The following is a 14576-nucleotide window of genomic DNA, read 5'->3' as shown; positions in this document are numbered from 1 at the left end:
TTGAGTGCTCCATCCTGCCCCCAAACTGAGCCATAGACTGAGCAAGACATGGTTTTGAACAAGTGAAACTTGAGGAATTCACCCTATGGAGAGCAGCATCATCTCGGTCATCTAAATAAATTCGTGCACCATGCTAGAAAAGGCCTCTTTTGAGGCAGAGGCATGACTATTTTAATTTATCTTCTCTAGTAATTTTCCTGGGTTCTCAGTAAAACTACTGTAAGAATCACCCCTGACTCATGTGTAACCTGATACGGGTTTCTGTTTGCAGCTATTGTGGACGATGAAAGGCTTTCAGCAGAGGAGATGGATGAAAGGAGGCGTCAGAACATTGCTTATGAGTATCTGTGCCACTTAGAAGAAGCAAAAAGGTAAGTAAATGAAACCATACTTAAACCTGGCCTTTAAATGCAGAAGGACTTAAAGCAATCTGGTGTAGTGGAAGATGTCCCTGCCCGTGGCAGAGGATTTGGAACTAGATAATCTTTCAGGTCTCTTCCAAAACAAAGCATTCTATGATAAATTCAGGCCTTTTGGGTTCTTTAACACTAACTTTTAATTCAACTTTTAAAATTACTTATATTGAGTTAATGTTTAGTGAGAGAAATTAATACCCAGTGCATAAAATTTAATTCAAAGAAGGTTTCAGAAACAGTCAAGACAATCTCCTCAGAGTTACTGTGGTCACCATCTTAAAAGACAGTAGGGGCTGGGTGCTAAACCTAAGGCTGTGGTTTTGTGAGAAGCTGTCAGGCTTATATGACTAACTGGGGAAACTGTTATCTTCCTGGCTGCATGACCATGCTACCTTCTTGGTGCTAGTGCTTGTGGAGCAACCAAGGTTGCTAAGATGGCAGAAAATCAACTGAGCTCTTACTGGGTTAATGATTCATACAATCTTGATGTTCAGTGGTAAATACAGGCAGGGCAATAAGATAACCTGGACTCTGCTCTTCCTTTAGATCTTCTAATCCACTGGTCAGGAGTGCTCATCTCTTGAAGCAACAGCCTGTGATGAAGCACAGATCCACAAGTGCACAAGGCTTTTGTCACTTTTGTTCAAATGTCCTGTGCTATGTACACTTCATTCCCAAACCAAATATTCAACAACATTTTCATTATTACTGAGCAAAGAAAAAAGGTGCAATATCCTTTTGATTTTTGAGTAGTATGAAGTACTGCTAGTATAATATGTGAAAGCATATTTTACATTCAAAGATGTACTGTTGTACGCTGTTGTACTCAATTGATTGCCCAGGGCATCACTGGCTAGGTCTCTAACTTCTGCTCTGCATTTGTTGACAATGGTGTTTTTAGTCCTAAATTTTAGTTGGATGAATTTTCTAGGAGAATTTCATAAAAAAGAAAATTTTAATTCTGACAGTCAGTAGTGCAAGCTGGGGAACCTCAGTGTAATGACAGGATCTTTAGAATGGAGTAACCCAGTGTACCTCAGTCAGGAATCAACTGTAAAGCAGTGACCTGGGCTTTGTTTCTGTGCTGTTCCCCTCATTGCTGCCTGGCACTGATGGCTACCCATTTTGCAGTCCTGGAGCAGCAGGCTGCCAATGATTTTGTCCTAGGGACATTATAAAAATCAGCCATTCTTACTTCCTGTTCAATATGCTGTCCCATTTGCTGTAGCAAACATGGCCTCCTTTGCCCTTTCTTCCTCTTTCCACTGCAGGGGGGTTCCCTGTTTACATATTTAAGATGGCAAGTGTTTTGTTGCTGCCAGAGAGGACTGTTCTGCTCCACACATTCCTGTTGCCTCCATTATTGAGTTGCAAGAGTTTGTCCTTGGTCAGCTGAGTCAGCTCCCCACGCTGGCAGGAAATTCATAGCTATTTTGCTGAGTTAGTTTTCTAGTGGTTTAGTGAGCTGACTGGTCTGATCAAGGGGTCAGAGGAGAATCAGCCATGGCAAGAGGCAAGGGATAGGGTGCAGCAACACATTTAGCAAAGGGGGGAGAGTAGATCTCCATCTCACTTGTTGAGAAGTTAGAACAGCTCCTCCAAATCATGAAGCTTCAGTGAGTCAAACTTTGATTTTACTCTCCTCTTTGATTTTTGCAACTCACCTGCCTGCTGGCTTCTAGCAAGATAGGAATAACAATTGGTCTCCAGCCTTTTCTATTGCTCTTACTAGTTCATCTTCCTGGCTTTTTTTACCCTCTCCCTTTCCAGGGCTACTTGCCACTTTAAACTCAAGACCTCTAGTTCATTTGAAGCATCTGCCTTGATAGTTCATAAGGATATGTGAAGTTATTTTTATAACTAATTACTTAAATTAGCATCAGTTATGAGTAACCCCTCCTCTTCCTTGTATATATTTGCATATGGGTTCATGCCATTAGCAGTTTCCTAGAAGAAAACACTCCTTTATCTGCTTAAGCAGGTGATGGCACTTTGCAGCTGGAACCATGACTGTTAGGTATTTGGAAGCATTTTTGGGTCTCTATTTGGAAAACTGGAATTTGCAGGTAATGTGCACGGCCATTGCATGAGGTGCAATTCTATTGCGTTGCAGTGTAAGGAAGCTGGTGCTTCCCTCTCGAAGGGATTGTGTTCTCAGGTGATGGGGCAGCCTGGTGCTGGGGAATGTCCCCCTCCAGTGCCTCAGCACCTGGCCCCAGCACTTGCTAGGGAGGAAGGGGTGGGGCGGCTGGTGGTAAATGCTCTGGGTGTGCTCTCAGATGGGCGGAGCTGCTGGGGGGAAAAAGAGGGTGAGGGAAACTTCTCTCTTGACAAAATGTTGCACCATCAGACTTTGCCCTGAGACAGACTAGCTTATGTGAAAACAACGTGGCAACAAACGTTCAAAAATCTTGCAGAAACAAGCAGAAATACCTGGATCTCATGGCTGCTAAGCTGGGATGGATCAGTTTTTGCTGCTGCTGAGTTGAGGGTCCCCAGGTGGGTGCTTGCTTCTGCTCCCCAGCACCAGAGCAGCCCCTGGAGAATGAGCGGAGCCCTTCCCAGCTGTTTGCTGTGGCAGTGGATTGCTGGAGGCAGGATGGTGCCTTTAATGCCTGCTTAGTCCCAGCTGTGCCCTCCTGGGCAAGATCTGACAGTGGGAACTGCCTCTCTGATGTATCTGATTTCTGTTTACAGTTGCAAGGTTCCCTGTTTCTGGAATGAACAGAGAAAGTGTTTTGTTTTTTTTAGGATTCAGGACAGTATGGATAGCAATGGAAGTAAGAACACTGAAATGGATGAAGCAAGGAGTTTTTCCATTCAGTTGGCAGCTGCTGGAATGACAACAAATCAGTTAATCAGCAGTGTTCAAATGCGTTGTGCTTTGGCCAATATTGAAGAGTATACAAATACTGAAATAAGCAATAAATAGCAAAAGCTTGGGGCAGAGTATGGCTTGAACAGTAGTATGCCAGGAGTTTTTTTTTCTCACCATATTTGTAATCAAAATACTCATTTATAGCAGCTCTGCATTTTGAAATTCCGGAGTTAATTAGACTATTGAAGAATGTGTACTTTCAGCTGTTTTCAGATCACTGTTTGCACACTCACTTCCTGTAGCTAAACTTTAATAAAAACTTTCCAAGTTTAACATGGGAGAAGAATCCTGTCACTGCTAGCTGATGGTTCTTCAAATACTTTCTGAGCTAGGTACACTATCTGCTCTGTGTATACAGCATAGGAAATTGTTTTTAAACACAATGAACAGGCTTGTAATGTCTGCAGAGATGACTAGTGTTTGAATAGGCTGTTATATTTGATATAGGAGAAAAAACATTTTGTTCCCTTAGGTTGCTGGCCCTTTCTCCCCAAAGTCACAGATTTTGATTGCTCATATGTGTTGTTTGATTTATTATTCTTGTCTTTAGGGCAAGTTTACTCCATACTAAAAAGTATAGGAAAAAATGGTAGTATCCAGTATCCTTGAAGTCCTGAGAATAAAGTTAAGGATAAGCAATTAGGATAAATTATTTTCTCACTTCAAGAAATGTAGCCATGGGTGTCTCTAATAGAATCTGTCCAGACATTATACCAATACATTTCCAGTATCACTTGATAAATTCTTCTATTAGATAATGAATGCTTAAGGAGAGCATGAACAGATGTGTCACAAGCCCTAATGTTTTACTGAACTAGTTTAATTTTAATAGGTAAAATTTACCACAACATCCTCCTTTACAAAGATCACCTTCAGAATACCAAGGACATTATTTTATGCCCTGAGTTTGGCTTTTGTTCTTGCTAGTCTCTGCAGATGTGCAATTACCACTCTGTAAATGATAGTACAGATTTGAGGGATTACAAACCATGATTGAAGCTTTGGCATATAATGCAAATTGAGATTGTAGTAAACCTGTTGTGGCTGGCTAGGGTTATAATAATCCATAATTAAGCAGACACTACTTCTCTTGGCTTCTTGGAAATTATACCTTGTTATGCCAAACTTGTATTTGAACTATGGGAGGCCTCATTTTACTAACCTTGTCCCTCTCTGCATGATAGAGAACACGTCTTGTTTCTCATAGTATATGCTGCAATTTCAGAACTGCCAGCACTGGTCTTATTTAACATTTCCTTCTCCTTGTCAATGGGACAAAAACTTCTGTGAAAGCTTTAGCTTCCATGCTAGAACAATAAAGATACAGTCAAGGAAAACCATCCTGGAAATGTCTTTTGAGAAGTATTATTTTATTCTGAAAATGTAAATCCTCATTCTTTTCCAATTTATTTATGATTAGAATATCAAATTATGCATGTTAGGTTGCAAACCTGCCTCCTTCATTGTATTGCTTTTTATTAAATTGATTTGCAATGGGTAGTTGCAGTATTGCCACTGAGGCATCAGTTGGAAGCTTCTGTCTAAAAATTTACTTGCAATTTAACATGCCAAAAATGTCAAATACTGAAGTGCCTAATTTGATTTGGTTTTCAGTACTATAGCACACTAGAAAGCTCTAGTTGCTCCAGCTGTCATTACTGTGGGACCATGGAGGGTTACTTTGGAGTCCACCTTGTTCCTCAGGGGTCCTATGAGTGCTTGGTACTACAAGTGAATTCTGCCAGGCTTCCTGCTGTTGTTCTTCATGAGCAAAGTTGTAGCAACTGTGCAGCCCTGGCAGCTCATGAGTGAATTAATGCTACTCAAATTCTCTATTTTAAGTCCTTTTCTTTCAGACTACAGCAACTCTTTAAAGCTCTGTGGTTAGAGGTAAGTGCATATAATTGTAATATATATCTGCACAACTAGCTGACTACAGGCAGAAAATCTTAAGATACTTCTTGGTAACCTGTTTTGTATGGATTTGCCAGAAAAATTGTTCTCCTGGGAGTGGTAATCTATTGACACATAGATAATGAACTTTGGCTTGTCTCTGCCTGCTTTAAGCTTAACAAAGCACCAGTGAACATGGCTGGCAGCAGCTCTGTAGAGGCCAAATATTTGAAATTAAGGTTCTTCATGAGATGAAATTCTTGGAAGAATACTACTTAGCTGGGGTATAGTCATCCCTGAAGCAGCTCAGTCTGCACAGAAATATTGATCAAAGTATACTTGCTGTTATGTGCTTTGATCCTCAAGGGTACTTACCTAGCAGACAGGGTGCCAGCAACTGAGTTGTTCCACATAGTTACACAATTGTACAGATATGTCAGAGTTTTCATACGCAAGTGTCAGTGATACCAATCAATAGTACAGTAATATTTGCATATGAAAAGTCTTAATAGTAAGATCTAAAGGAGAGAAACCTTTGTGCTACTTTCTCTACAGGGTGCATTGACCTGCTTGATGGGATGTTGAGGTAATTCATGCACGTTACGGGTCGTTGCTCAGTGTGTATAGCTGTGGAATAATGCTGCTGAGTAATGATGGATGTGACTTCTGTTTTTTGGAGACTAAGCCATATGGCACGTATCCCATAGCATGCTCTGAAGCTGATAGTACAGTCACTTCTGGGCTGGTTCTCTTTCCCAAAGCTTTTCACCTTTCTTTTAGGCACCACCCTCTTGTAAAGGAATTGTGATTCTTTTGGTAATAGGAGGGTGACAAATCTGAAGCTAGGTCATGCTCTGCTGCCCTCGTATTGCTGTAGTTTGTAAGTTAAGCTTCACCAGGAGAGCACATGGCATTTTCATTTCTCCTTCACTTTCCTCTTTGCACGTTTGACTTTATATGCCACCCGTAAGACCAGCTGTTTCTCAGATCAAATGGATGGCTTCATTCTGCAAGCAGAATAGCTTCTAGTTAATATTAGGTGTAACCTCAGGTGACCTCACTAGGCTATCAGTAGTAGCTGAGTCATTTTGGTATCCTATGGAACACACCAAGAAGTAGGGAAGCAGGCTACCAGAGGAGGTTGGCAGGGATTCTTGCACATCACCAACCAAAACTACCACATCTGAAAGTACAGTAAAGGACAACTTGAGGTTGTGTTGTGCAGGGAGGAACACAGCTATGGATGTTGGAGGTAGCAGAGAGACTTGAGGTTTGCACCTTACTTAAGGGACTCATAGGAAGTTGCAGTTGGGAAGAAACTGACAGTAACTGTGGGATGGAAGGGCATTGTCTTATCCTTTGCTTCTAGTTGGAGTCCTTAACTGTTGTTCTTAACCACTGGGTAGGTCCTTCTGCACTGTTTGGACTCAGTTAGTCAGGATGTAGGTCCTATTAATCTGAGAGCAGCCAAGGCCTTTACCTCCCTTTGAGTTAATGATGGAATAAATCATGGCATGTTTGCCAGCACATATCCTGTGTGCCCATGCCACCCAGGTGGCACAGGGCTGTGATGGTTGTCTGCTGCAGTGCTGGTGTAGCTAACCAGTCAGTGGTGCATTGTGTCTGGCACGTATCCTGTTGTTCCGTAACTCTAGTGTAGCATTCAAAAAGCTTTGTTTTGTGGTCTTGTTTCTTTGCTTTGAACTGGAGGAGGAAATTACCTGGGCTTAGGGAATCTGCCTTTTAACAGCTTCCTTGCAACAGGAGTGTACTTTTCACATGCTGAGATCCTCCTTTCCCAACTGCCATGTGCTGGAGAGCTGTTGATCTTAGGAAGAAGTATTTACTCAGGCTCTTTCAGAAACTGCTGTGTAGAGATATGAATGGGTCTTCATAGATCAGAAGAGATGAGACAGCAACTTTACTTGATGCCCTTAATAGCACTACTTTGTGTAGACCACTGGTGATAGTGAGGAGCCCACAGTTATATGCTGGTAGGATCTCAGTGTATTGGAAACAAGAAATTGAGTGTTCACAAGAAAACATTCTTCCAGAGCAGGTGGCATTTCCTTTAGCTCTATGTATGCTAGAAATTAAGGTCCCTACAACTGGTTTAGCTAGTTATTTGGGACTGATCTCCTAAAATTGTCCAGTAATAGTTGCAATTTGCAAAAGAACCAGTGTACCACTATACCTCCAGTTCTGGGGTTGGGAAAAAAATGCAGGAGTGGAAACATCAGTGCTCAGTGAATGTGTAGGTATGACCTTGCACCTGGCTTTTGCCATTCCAGCTACTGCAGGCAAGCACTTCCTGGGATAAGGTAGAGGGTTGTAAGTCTGGGTTCCCTTAAGATCACTTTTAGTGCGGAGTTCTCAACAATTCACTGACTGGAGAGGAATCTCTGTGACAGTTTGTACCTCCTGTCTTTAGGTATGGAGTAATGCTAGAAAGTGCTTTGGTAGTTGATGTTGCTCACTACAGACCATGTAAATCCTTTGTTAGTAGGTACAGCTATTGCATAACCCACAGTGTTCCCTGCCATGGGATGTGTAGCAGTTGAAAGAGTCAGTTGCTGGCAGGACTTCGGAAGATGCTGTTTAAAGCAAGATGTGTTCAGACTGATAACTAAGCTGGTTAAGCAGCCAGGGTTGTGTGGCTCAGTTTGTGTACTGTATGGTGCTTTTATTGCTGCTGGTCTCAGTGGTTCATGTGCTTTAAGAAAGATGGCTTTCTACTTGCCTGCATTTGAATTCAAGGATCTATTAAGACGTGGGGTATAGCAATGTCCTGGTGTTGCTAAGAGCATGTATGCACCTTGCAGAAGCTCAGATATTTGTTGAGACCACTTCTTCCTGATGCTGTCCAGCCACTGTGTTTTGAAGCTGATAGTGTGACAACCTCCCATAATTGCTTTTCCTGGTTTTGTTGATAGATGTAGATATAGGTGTGTGCAGGTCTTTGTATGGGGTCAAGCAAAACCATTATTCTCTCCACCCTCACCAGAGGGAGGGCTGTGAAAATGGCTCTTGGTGCTTCACTGTTTGCTGGTTTTCCAGCTGCCTGTGTTTCTTCCCATTGCTTATACACTTTCTGTTATTGCACAGGAAGAGAGATTTCAGGGTAATCTCTTCAATCCCAGATTAGTGTTGACAGAGAAAAGGTTCTTTAAACCAAGCCATTCTTTGGAAAGTTTAAAACAGGAACCAGTATGCATTCTTGAATTAGTATAACTTAAAAAAAATCAGTCACATTTGCAAAGGAATGTTTTATATAAAACCCAAACAACAAATATTCCTTGCCAAGGTTTTTATTTTACAGTTCTGAATCACATGAGGCAGTCAGGGGACATCTTGGGTACCAGTGCATGTGTAGATAAGAAAACAATCCACAGAGTTACCTGTTTCTGTTTGTAAAAAGAGAAAATATCCTTCCTGTAATTTCCCACAGTGTATGCATTCAGAATTAGCCTTGTGTTAAGTTTAAAATAAAGAGGTGAGGTAGTGGTTTGTTTCTGCAGTGGTAGCACGACATGGCCTTGAACAGTTAATGAATTCCACTGTTTCTGCTACAGGCTAGCATAATCCCTGACAAGTAAGGCCTGAAATTGGTTTCAGAAGTAGAGACTAAGAGCCATGAATAAGTTTTGTGCCTGATAAATTGGAGTCTGGGAGAAGGGCTGTGAATTAATCCTCTCAAGTGAATGAATGGAGCTGCTCTAAAGCTTGGAGCAGTAGGAAAGTTTGCATGGCTTTCAGTGACTAAACACTAGGCAGGTTCTGGCCTGGAAGCATTGCAACTCTGCTAGTAGCAAGTGTAACAGCTCTACCAGCTTGAAGGGGAGAGGATCTTGCAAGTTTTTGTTTTTATTAGAGTTGAGATGTGCTGACAAGTGATTTGTTGTTGTGGCATTTGGTACAGATTTCTTCTGGCAGAAGGATGGTTAACTACATGCATAATTTTCCAGACACCCTGAGGAGAAACAGCTAACTTGACCTGGGATGAGAGTTCATAGATTTCCAATTGTAAAGATGTGCCATAAATGCCTGTGGTGCTGGAGTACCCTATTCACTTTGCAAGGCAGGAGAGACGAAAGCTTGGATTCTAATCCTGGCTCTTATTGCTCCCACCTGGTTTGTTAAAGCTTTTGAATTATTGGTGGTGCATTCACTCCACAAGGGAAATGATAAAGCTGGTCTAATAACTTGAGCTCTTCTGCCAACTGTAACACTTTGAGTATTTCTAAAATTTGGTTACCATCAAAGAGGATGGGAGTACTATAAAATCTGATGCAGTAAGTGTGTAAAATGAACTCTTATAATGAATAAAATTGCCTTAAAACCAATGCTTTGTTACATTTAAGTAATCAATAAAAATTAAGTAATCAATAAAAGCTGCAATGGTTCCTGCAGCCAAGCACCCCTTGCTGCACAGGAATTGCCCTGTTATGGTGTGCTCAGGGCACTGGTGTGTTTGTTTCCTAGTGTGAGGGAACAGGGAGAAGCAGTGGGAACAAGGACAGAAAGGTGAATTGTTTGCTGGAGTTGTGCAAAAAGTACTCCAGACTGGAGGCTTAAAAATGTGAGGAATTTGTAGATGACCATTGAATGCAGGGTACGGACCCTGGCTGCAGCTCCTGGACTGTGGGGGTGGGTGGGTGCATGGAGGATGCTGCTGCATGCCAGCTAGTCTTGCCCACGTCCCATCACTGGTCTTATGGAAAGCATCAGAGCATCAAATACGTGCTCTGTGGCAGTGTCTTTAAAGCTTGGCTGTCAAACAGGCTGTTCTAAGATGGGTAAGTACCATTATTTTATCAAACATCTATGTATTGTGCCAAACTTCTCTTTCTCAGTTAGAGAAGCAAAGGAATGAAATAATGTGGCATCAGTGGATGTTTAAAAGCTGGAACATCTTCCTTTCCTGACAGCTTCCAAACTGCATGTAGCATCACCTCCTGTGTCACGACCCAAGGAAAGCGCATCGGCATTTGTCATGTACGGACTTGGTCATGTGGGATTTGCTTTGCAGCATGTCTGGGGGAGTTCTAGCCCTTGGTCTCAGCTGCACTGTCTTTGCTGGAACAGAGTTAAATGGGATTTGTGACCAAAGTTGAGTTTTAGGGCTTCCTGTTTTTTCTGAAGAACATCTACAGAATAGGGAAGTGTTAACTTGATACACTCAATAACTCTTGAGGCACAATTTTGTTGGTTGCTTTTAAACATAGAAATCAAAGCTCTGCACTTCTTTAACATGAGCTGTTGGGGGGTAGACCTAGAAATGTGAGGGCTTTTTGTAAATTATTGATGGCACTGAAAGACCTGTGTGTTTGCAGATGTATTTTTTTAATAGCATGCTTTTACAGTATTTTCATGTCTCCTGTTCATGTCCCCTTTCTATTGTTTTTGTCAGAGCACCGATCTAACTTTGTGATTAGGTTAATACTGGGATATCTTACCTTTTTTGGGAGAGCTAATACTTTAGTTGAGTCTTGGTAAATGTGAGACTGAAGTATTGAAAGGTACGGGCATATTTCTGTGTTTAGTTTATAAAGCTGGTGGATGCTTTTTAAATATTCCTGCCGTTTTCTCTCCCCACAGAGAGAAACCTTGATCTGTTTCTCTTTAATAAATATATCTCTGTTGTCATTCCAATGTCAGCATTTTCTCCACTTCCTCAAGGTTGAAGTGATATCACATGACGGTTAGTACAACAGAAGATTTTATTGTTGGTTTATGCACTTTTACTATGTTAAAGAGAACATAGGAGTACCAGCAAACTTCTCTGTTTTTCTAGCATCTTGCATTCCTTTTAAAAGTTGCTTATTACCAGAGAAGGCTAAATAGAGGTAAGATCTGCTTGAGTTTTCAGTGCCTGAAGCTAGCAGGGACTAACCAGTTTGCTGTGGTGGGTACGAGCTGTGATTGCAATAGTATTTTCAATGTCAACATGAATTATTTTGCTTCTTAGGAAAACATGTTAAACAGCATTTGCAGACCTTTTTAAAGATGTCGATCAAGAGATTGAACTTGTCCATTGTAGTGCAAAAAAAGACTAGGGAGGCAGGAGTAACTGGAAGACTTAAGATTGACCTTTAATAACCTGAGATGCCAAGGAAGAGGCAAAAGACTGCAGCTGCTGAAATGAGACCTCATCTGAAATCTGTAAAGGGCTACTGGTGTACTAAGCATTCACTGGAGTCAGCAAAGCTGTTACTCAAATTTGCTGTTTTCTGAAAGTGAGGCCAAAATTTATATGTTTGCAGAAAATGGTATTTTATGAAATTTTTGTTTAGATTCTGCTTTATTGCAGATATAATTGGATCTATCACTAAGGCCTTTTCCTTTCTTGTGACTTGTCACTGGATTTCAAAATACAGAGTTGGACTTGGTGTCATTACACAAGCTTCCCAAAAAACATTGATACTTATATTGCAGTGTAGAATTTCCATCAGTGCCTTTGTTTCCAGCAAGATAAAAGATAAAACACATATGAAATGCTACTGACTTATACCAATGTCAAGATCCATGTGTTGCAAAATAAGCCACTTTCTCAGGGCAGAGTTCCCAGCACTGCCTGTGAACTGGGTGTCACCGGTGGAATTGTATCTTCTGTGAAGATCCTGCTTAGCTGGTACTTAGATAACATGATTAGATTAATAATTAATGCTGAGTGTGCTGTGTGGCCTTTCATGTAACCCAGGATGTGAATTAGCAGGTGATTTACTAAAAATTGTCTCTGCCTGCAGTATGCCAAAGCCTTATGGTTCACCAGTAACAACAACAACAAAAAAACATAACAAAAAATATGTAGATTGTTTTATCTGAATGTTAACTTGCTTACGGAAGTTGTGGGGAGTAGGGCTGAGAGAAAAGTGTGAGGTCCACTTAGGAGTTTTCAAGGAAGAGTAAATTCCTTTAGGCAACTTCCCTCTCCCCTGGGTTGCCCAGCAGTTGATAAAAATAAATCCAGTATGAAAGTGGCTTTCTGACCTTCCAGAGGGCTTTAAAAATACTATACCAAAATCCCCTTTTGATTGTTTTTTTTTTTTTTAACCAAGAAAGTGACAGAATAAGATGAAACAAACCATTTTTGTAAGCTAAATGCCATGACAGATTGTTGTGCTTTTGGCAGACGTGAAAGCCAGTTCAGTTCTTTGGAGGAAAAAAAAATAAATGTTGAGCTCTTGGCTGATGTCTGTGCTAAGAAGGCACCAAAGAAATTACTTTTTGGCTTTAGGTCTCCTACTTCTCAAATTAGGAGTTTGATGAACAAAGTTCCTGACCTTTCTCTGTTGTCCCCTTCTTTTGTTAGTCATTTGTTTCAGACCAGAGAATTGAGCTGGGGTATGCAGCCCTTTGATGGAATAGGCATCTTGCAAGGGTAGCATGGGTTTGCTTGAACATCTATAGCAGTGCAGCAAAAGCAGATACAGCAGAAGCTGCAGCAGGGATTTTCCTCCTCCTGCTACAGAACAACAACTGCTCTTCTCAAGACTGGCTGAGCAAGGATTTGGGAAAAGGATGTGCAAATTCATTAGCTGAACTAGGGGTCCAAATATTTAACATGAGGCATTCAGCTTTTTGAGTGCCTCTATTAAAATAAGTATGTCTAGTGTAAAATGGATATCACCTTGAAGCAGTGTAAACTTTCACGTGGTTTCCTACTGGTAAAGCTGCTGTCTGGGGAGCATTAGAGCATGCAAGTAAAACAAGAAAACTGCTTTGTTTAGAAGTACAGCTTTGGTAATGTCTGATAAAGCACTTTCTAAAATAACAGTTGTTAGAGCTTTTGCACAATACTGCTTTCATCCACTTCTGACATTTAAACATTGAAATACTATTGAGTCAGTGTTGCAGAATGTTTTCAGGATGACTGTAATACTCCGAGGAGTCTGATCAAGGAGCCAAAAAACGGAGTAACCTCAGGCATTTTTTTCTCCTGCTGCATCATCTGTTGGAAAGTTTCTATCAAGGCATGCATTCAGAAATTGTGATTAAGTAGCCTGACACAGTATGTCCTAGAAAGTGGCTTAATGAGTTTAAAGTGCAATCCTGACTTGAACAGAGGTCATGTTTTAAAGGTCAAAAGTGCTTGAGCTGGTGTTAGAAATGAGTCTCTGTTGTAATTCACTTCTGTTAGCTATGCTGGCTTATGATGCTACAGGTAAATTGTACTGGGTTTTCCTAGAGGTAGGACTTCTAACTACAATTTATTAATTGATGTAAACCTGTCATGAAAGATTAAAGACTTACTACATGATCTGCAGAAGTGGTTTTTTCAACATCTGCAAATAACAGCTGAAGTGGCTTGAGTCCTATGGTGGATATTTAAGGTTGGAGACTGAAAGAATCACTTTGATTTATAAATTTGGCATACCTGTGCAGGAGTCAACGATGGACTCCTGCCACTTTACTCAGTGAAACTGTGTGAGAAACACTCAGTAGGTGCTTTGTAGTGAACCCGACCTGTTCTTCCTCTTGCCCTGGGAAAGCGCTGGGATACGTGAGAGGGTGCTGATAGCTTTGTTCTGTTTGACTTGTTCGTGTATTCATTGGGCTTGACAGTTTTCCATGATGTGAATGGTAAAGAAATACGTGCCCAAGTTGCTAAGGAGCCCATTAATAGCTTTTTTCTAAAACTTAAAAAATGCTTTCTCTTAGGCTTAACTGCTTGCATGTTCCTCTGTGTGCCTGTCCTGTTAAAGTCAGCAGCAGCTCTGTTCTTCTGGAAGAATTACAGCTGGCAAGTCTTCACCCATGATCGTGTGTGTTGGAAGGGCTAAAATAATTTTAATACAGACTTGACAGTAGCTGCTGCAATATTTCACTGTCTTTTTCTGCCACTTTTTTCCTTCTACTCCCATTAGGTGTCATGTTAGAAAATTGCTTCACTAACACAGTATTACAGCTGAAGACTTAAATTTATGGATCAGGACAGCTAAAGGTTCAGACTTCAACATAGTTATTGCATTGATTAAATCTCCTTTTTTTTTTTTTATAGGTAGTCACACTGCTTGAGACCTGCCTTTGTAATGTTTTTTTCCCAAGTACTGGAGAAATTACTGTGCCCAGATACCCTGTCTGGCAGTGGTGTGTGCAGCACTGAACTTTGAGTGACCTATTTGAATAGATTAGGGATGAATACAGTGAATATCCGGTCTCGGTATCTATAAAAGACATTGCACAGTAAGTATGGCACTGCTGTAATGCACGTGGCTTTCTGCTAGGCAGGCAGAGAATGAAAACTTTTGAACCTGGAGTAGTGCAGATGGTTTACTGCTGCCATTGTGTGTGTCAAAGCATGAACTTTGGAGAAGGAAATAACAATACTTAGACTGGATGTGCATTGGTAAAAGAAACAGGTGAAAGATGTTCAGTTGTTCCTGCTG

At 41.0% G+C, this 14576-nt stretch overlaps 1 protein-coding gene across 2 annotated transcripts in view; it reads left to right on the top strand.

The window, feature by feature from the left end:
- The first annotated feature begins 277 nt into the window (after positions 1-277).
- Positions 278-14576, top strand: part of IQGAP2 (IQ motif containing GTPase activating protein 2) — a 103354-nt gene continuing 89055 nt past the window's right edge. Inside the window, exon 1 of one of the 2 annotated variants that reach the window (XM_010005542.1) lies at positions 278-371. In XM_010005542.1, the coding sequence (XP_010003844.1) occupies positions 307-371 (65 nt within the window). In that variant the 5' untranslated portion in view covers positions 278-306. The remainder of the gene's footprint in view (positions 372-14576) is intronic. The other variant, XM_010005543.1, reaches the window with a different exon arrangement.

Source organism: Chaetura pelagica, unplaced genomic scaffold, assembly GCF_000747805.2.
Source record: "Chaetura pelagica isolate M959 unplaced genomic scaffold, ChaPel_1.0 scaffold169, whole genome shotgun sequence".
NCBI lineage: Eukaryota > Metazoa > Chordata > Aves > Apodiformes > Apodidae > Chaetura > Chaetura pelagica.
Note: the sequence above shows the minus strand (reverse complement) of the source record. Positions and strands in the feature narration are given on the sequence as shown.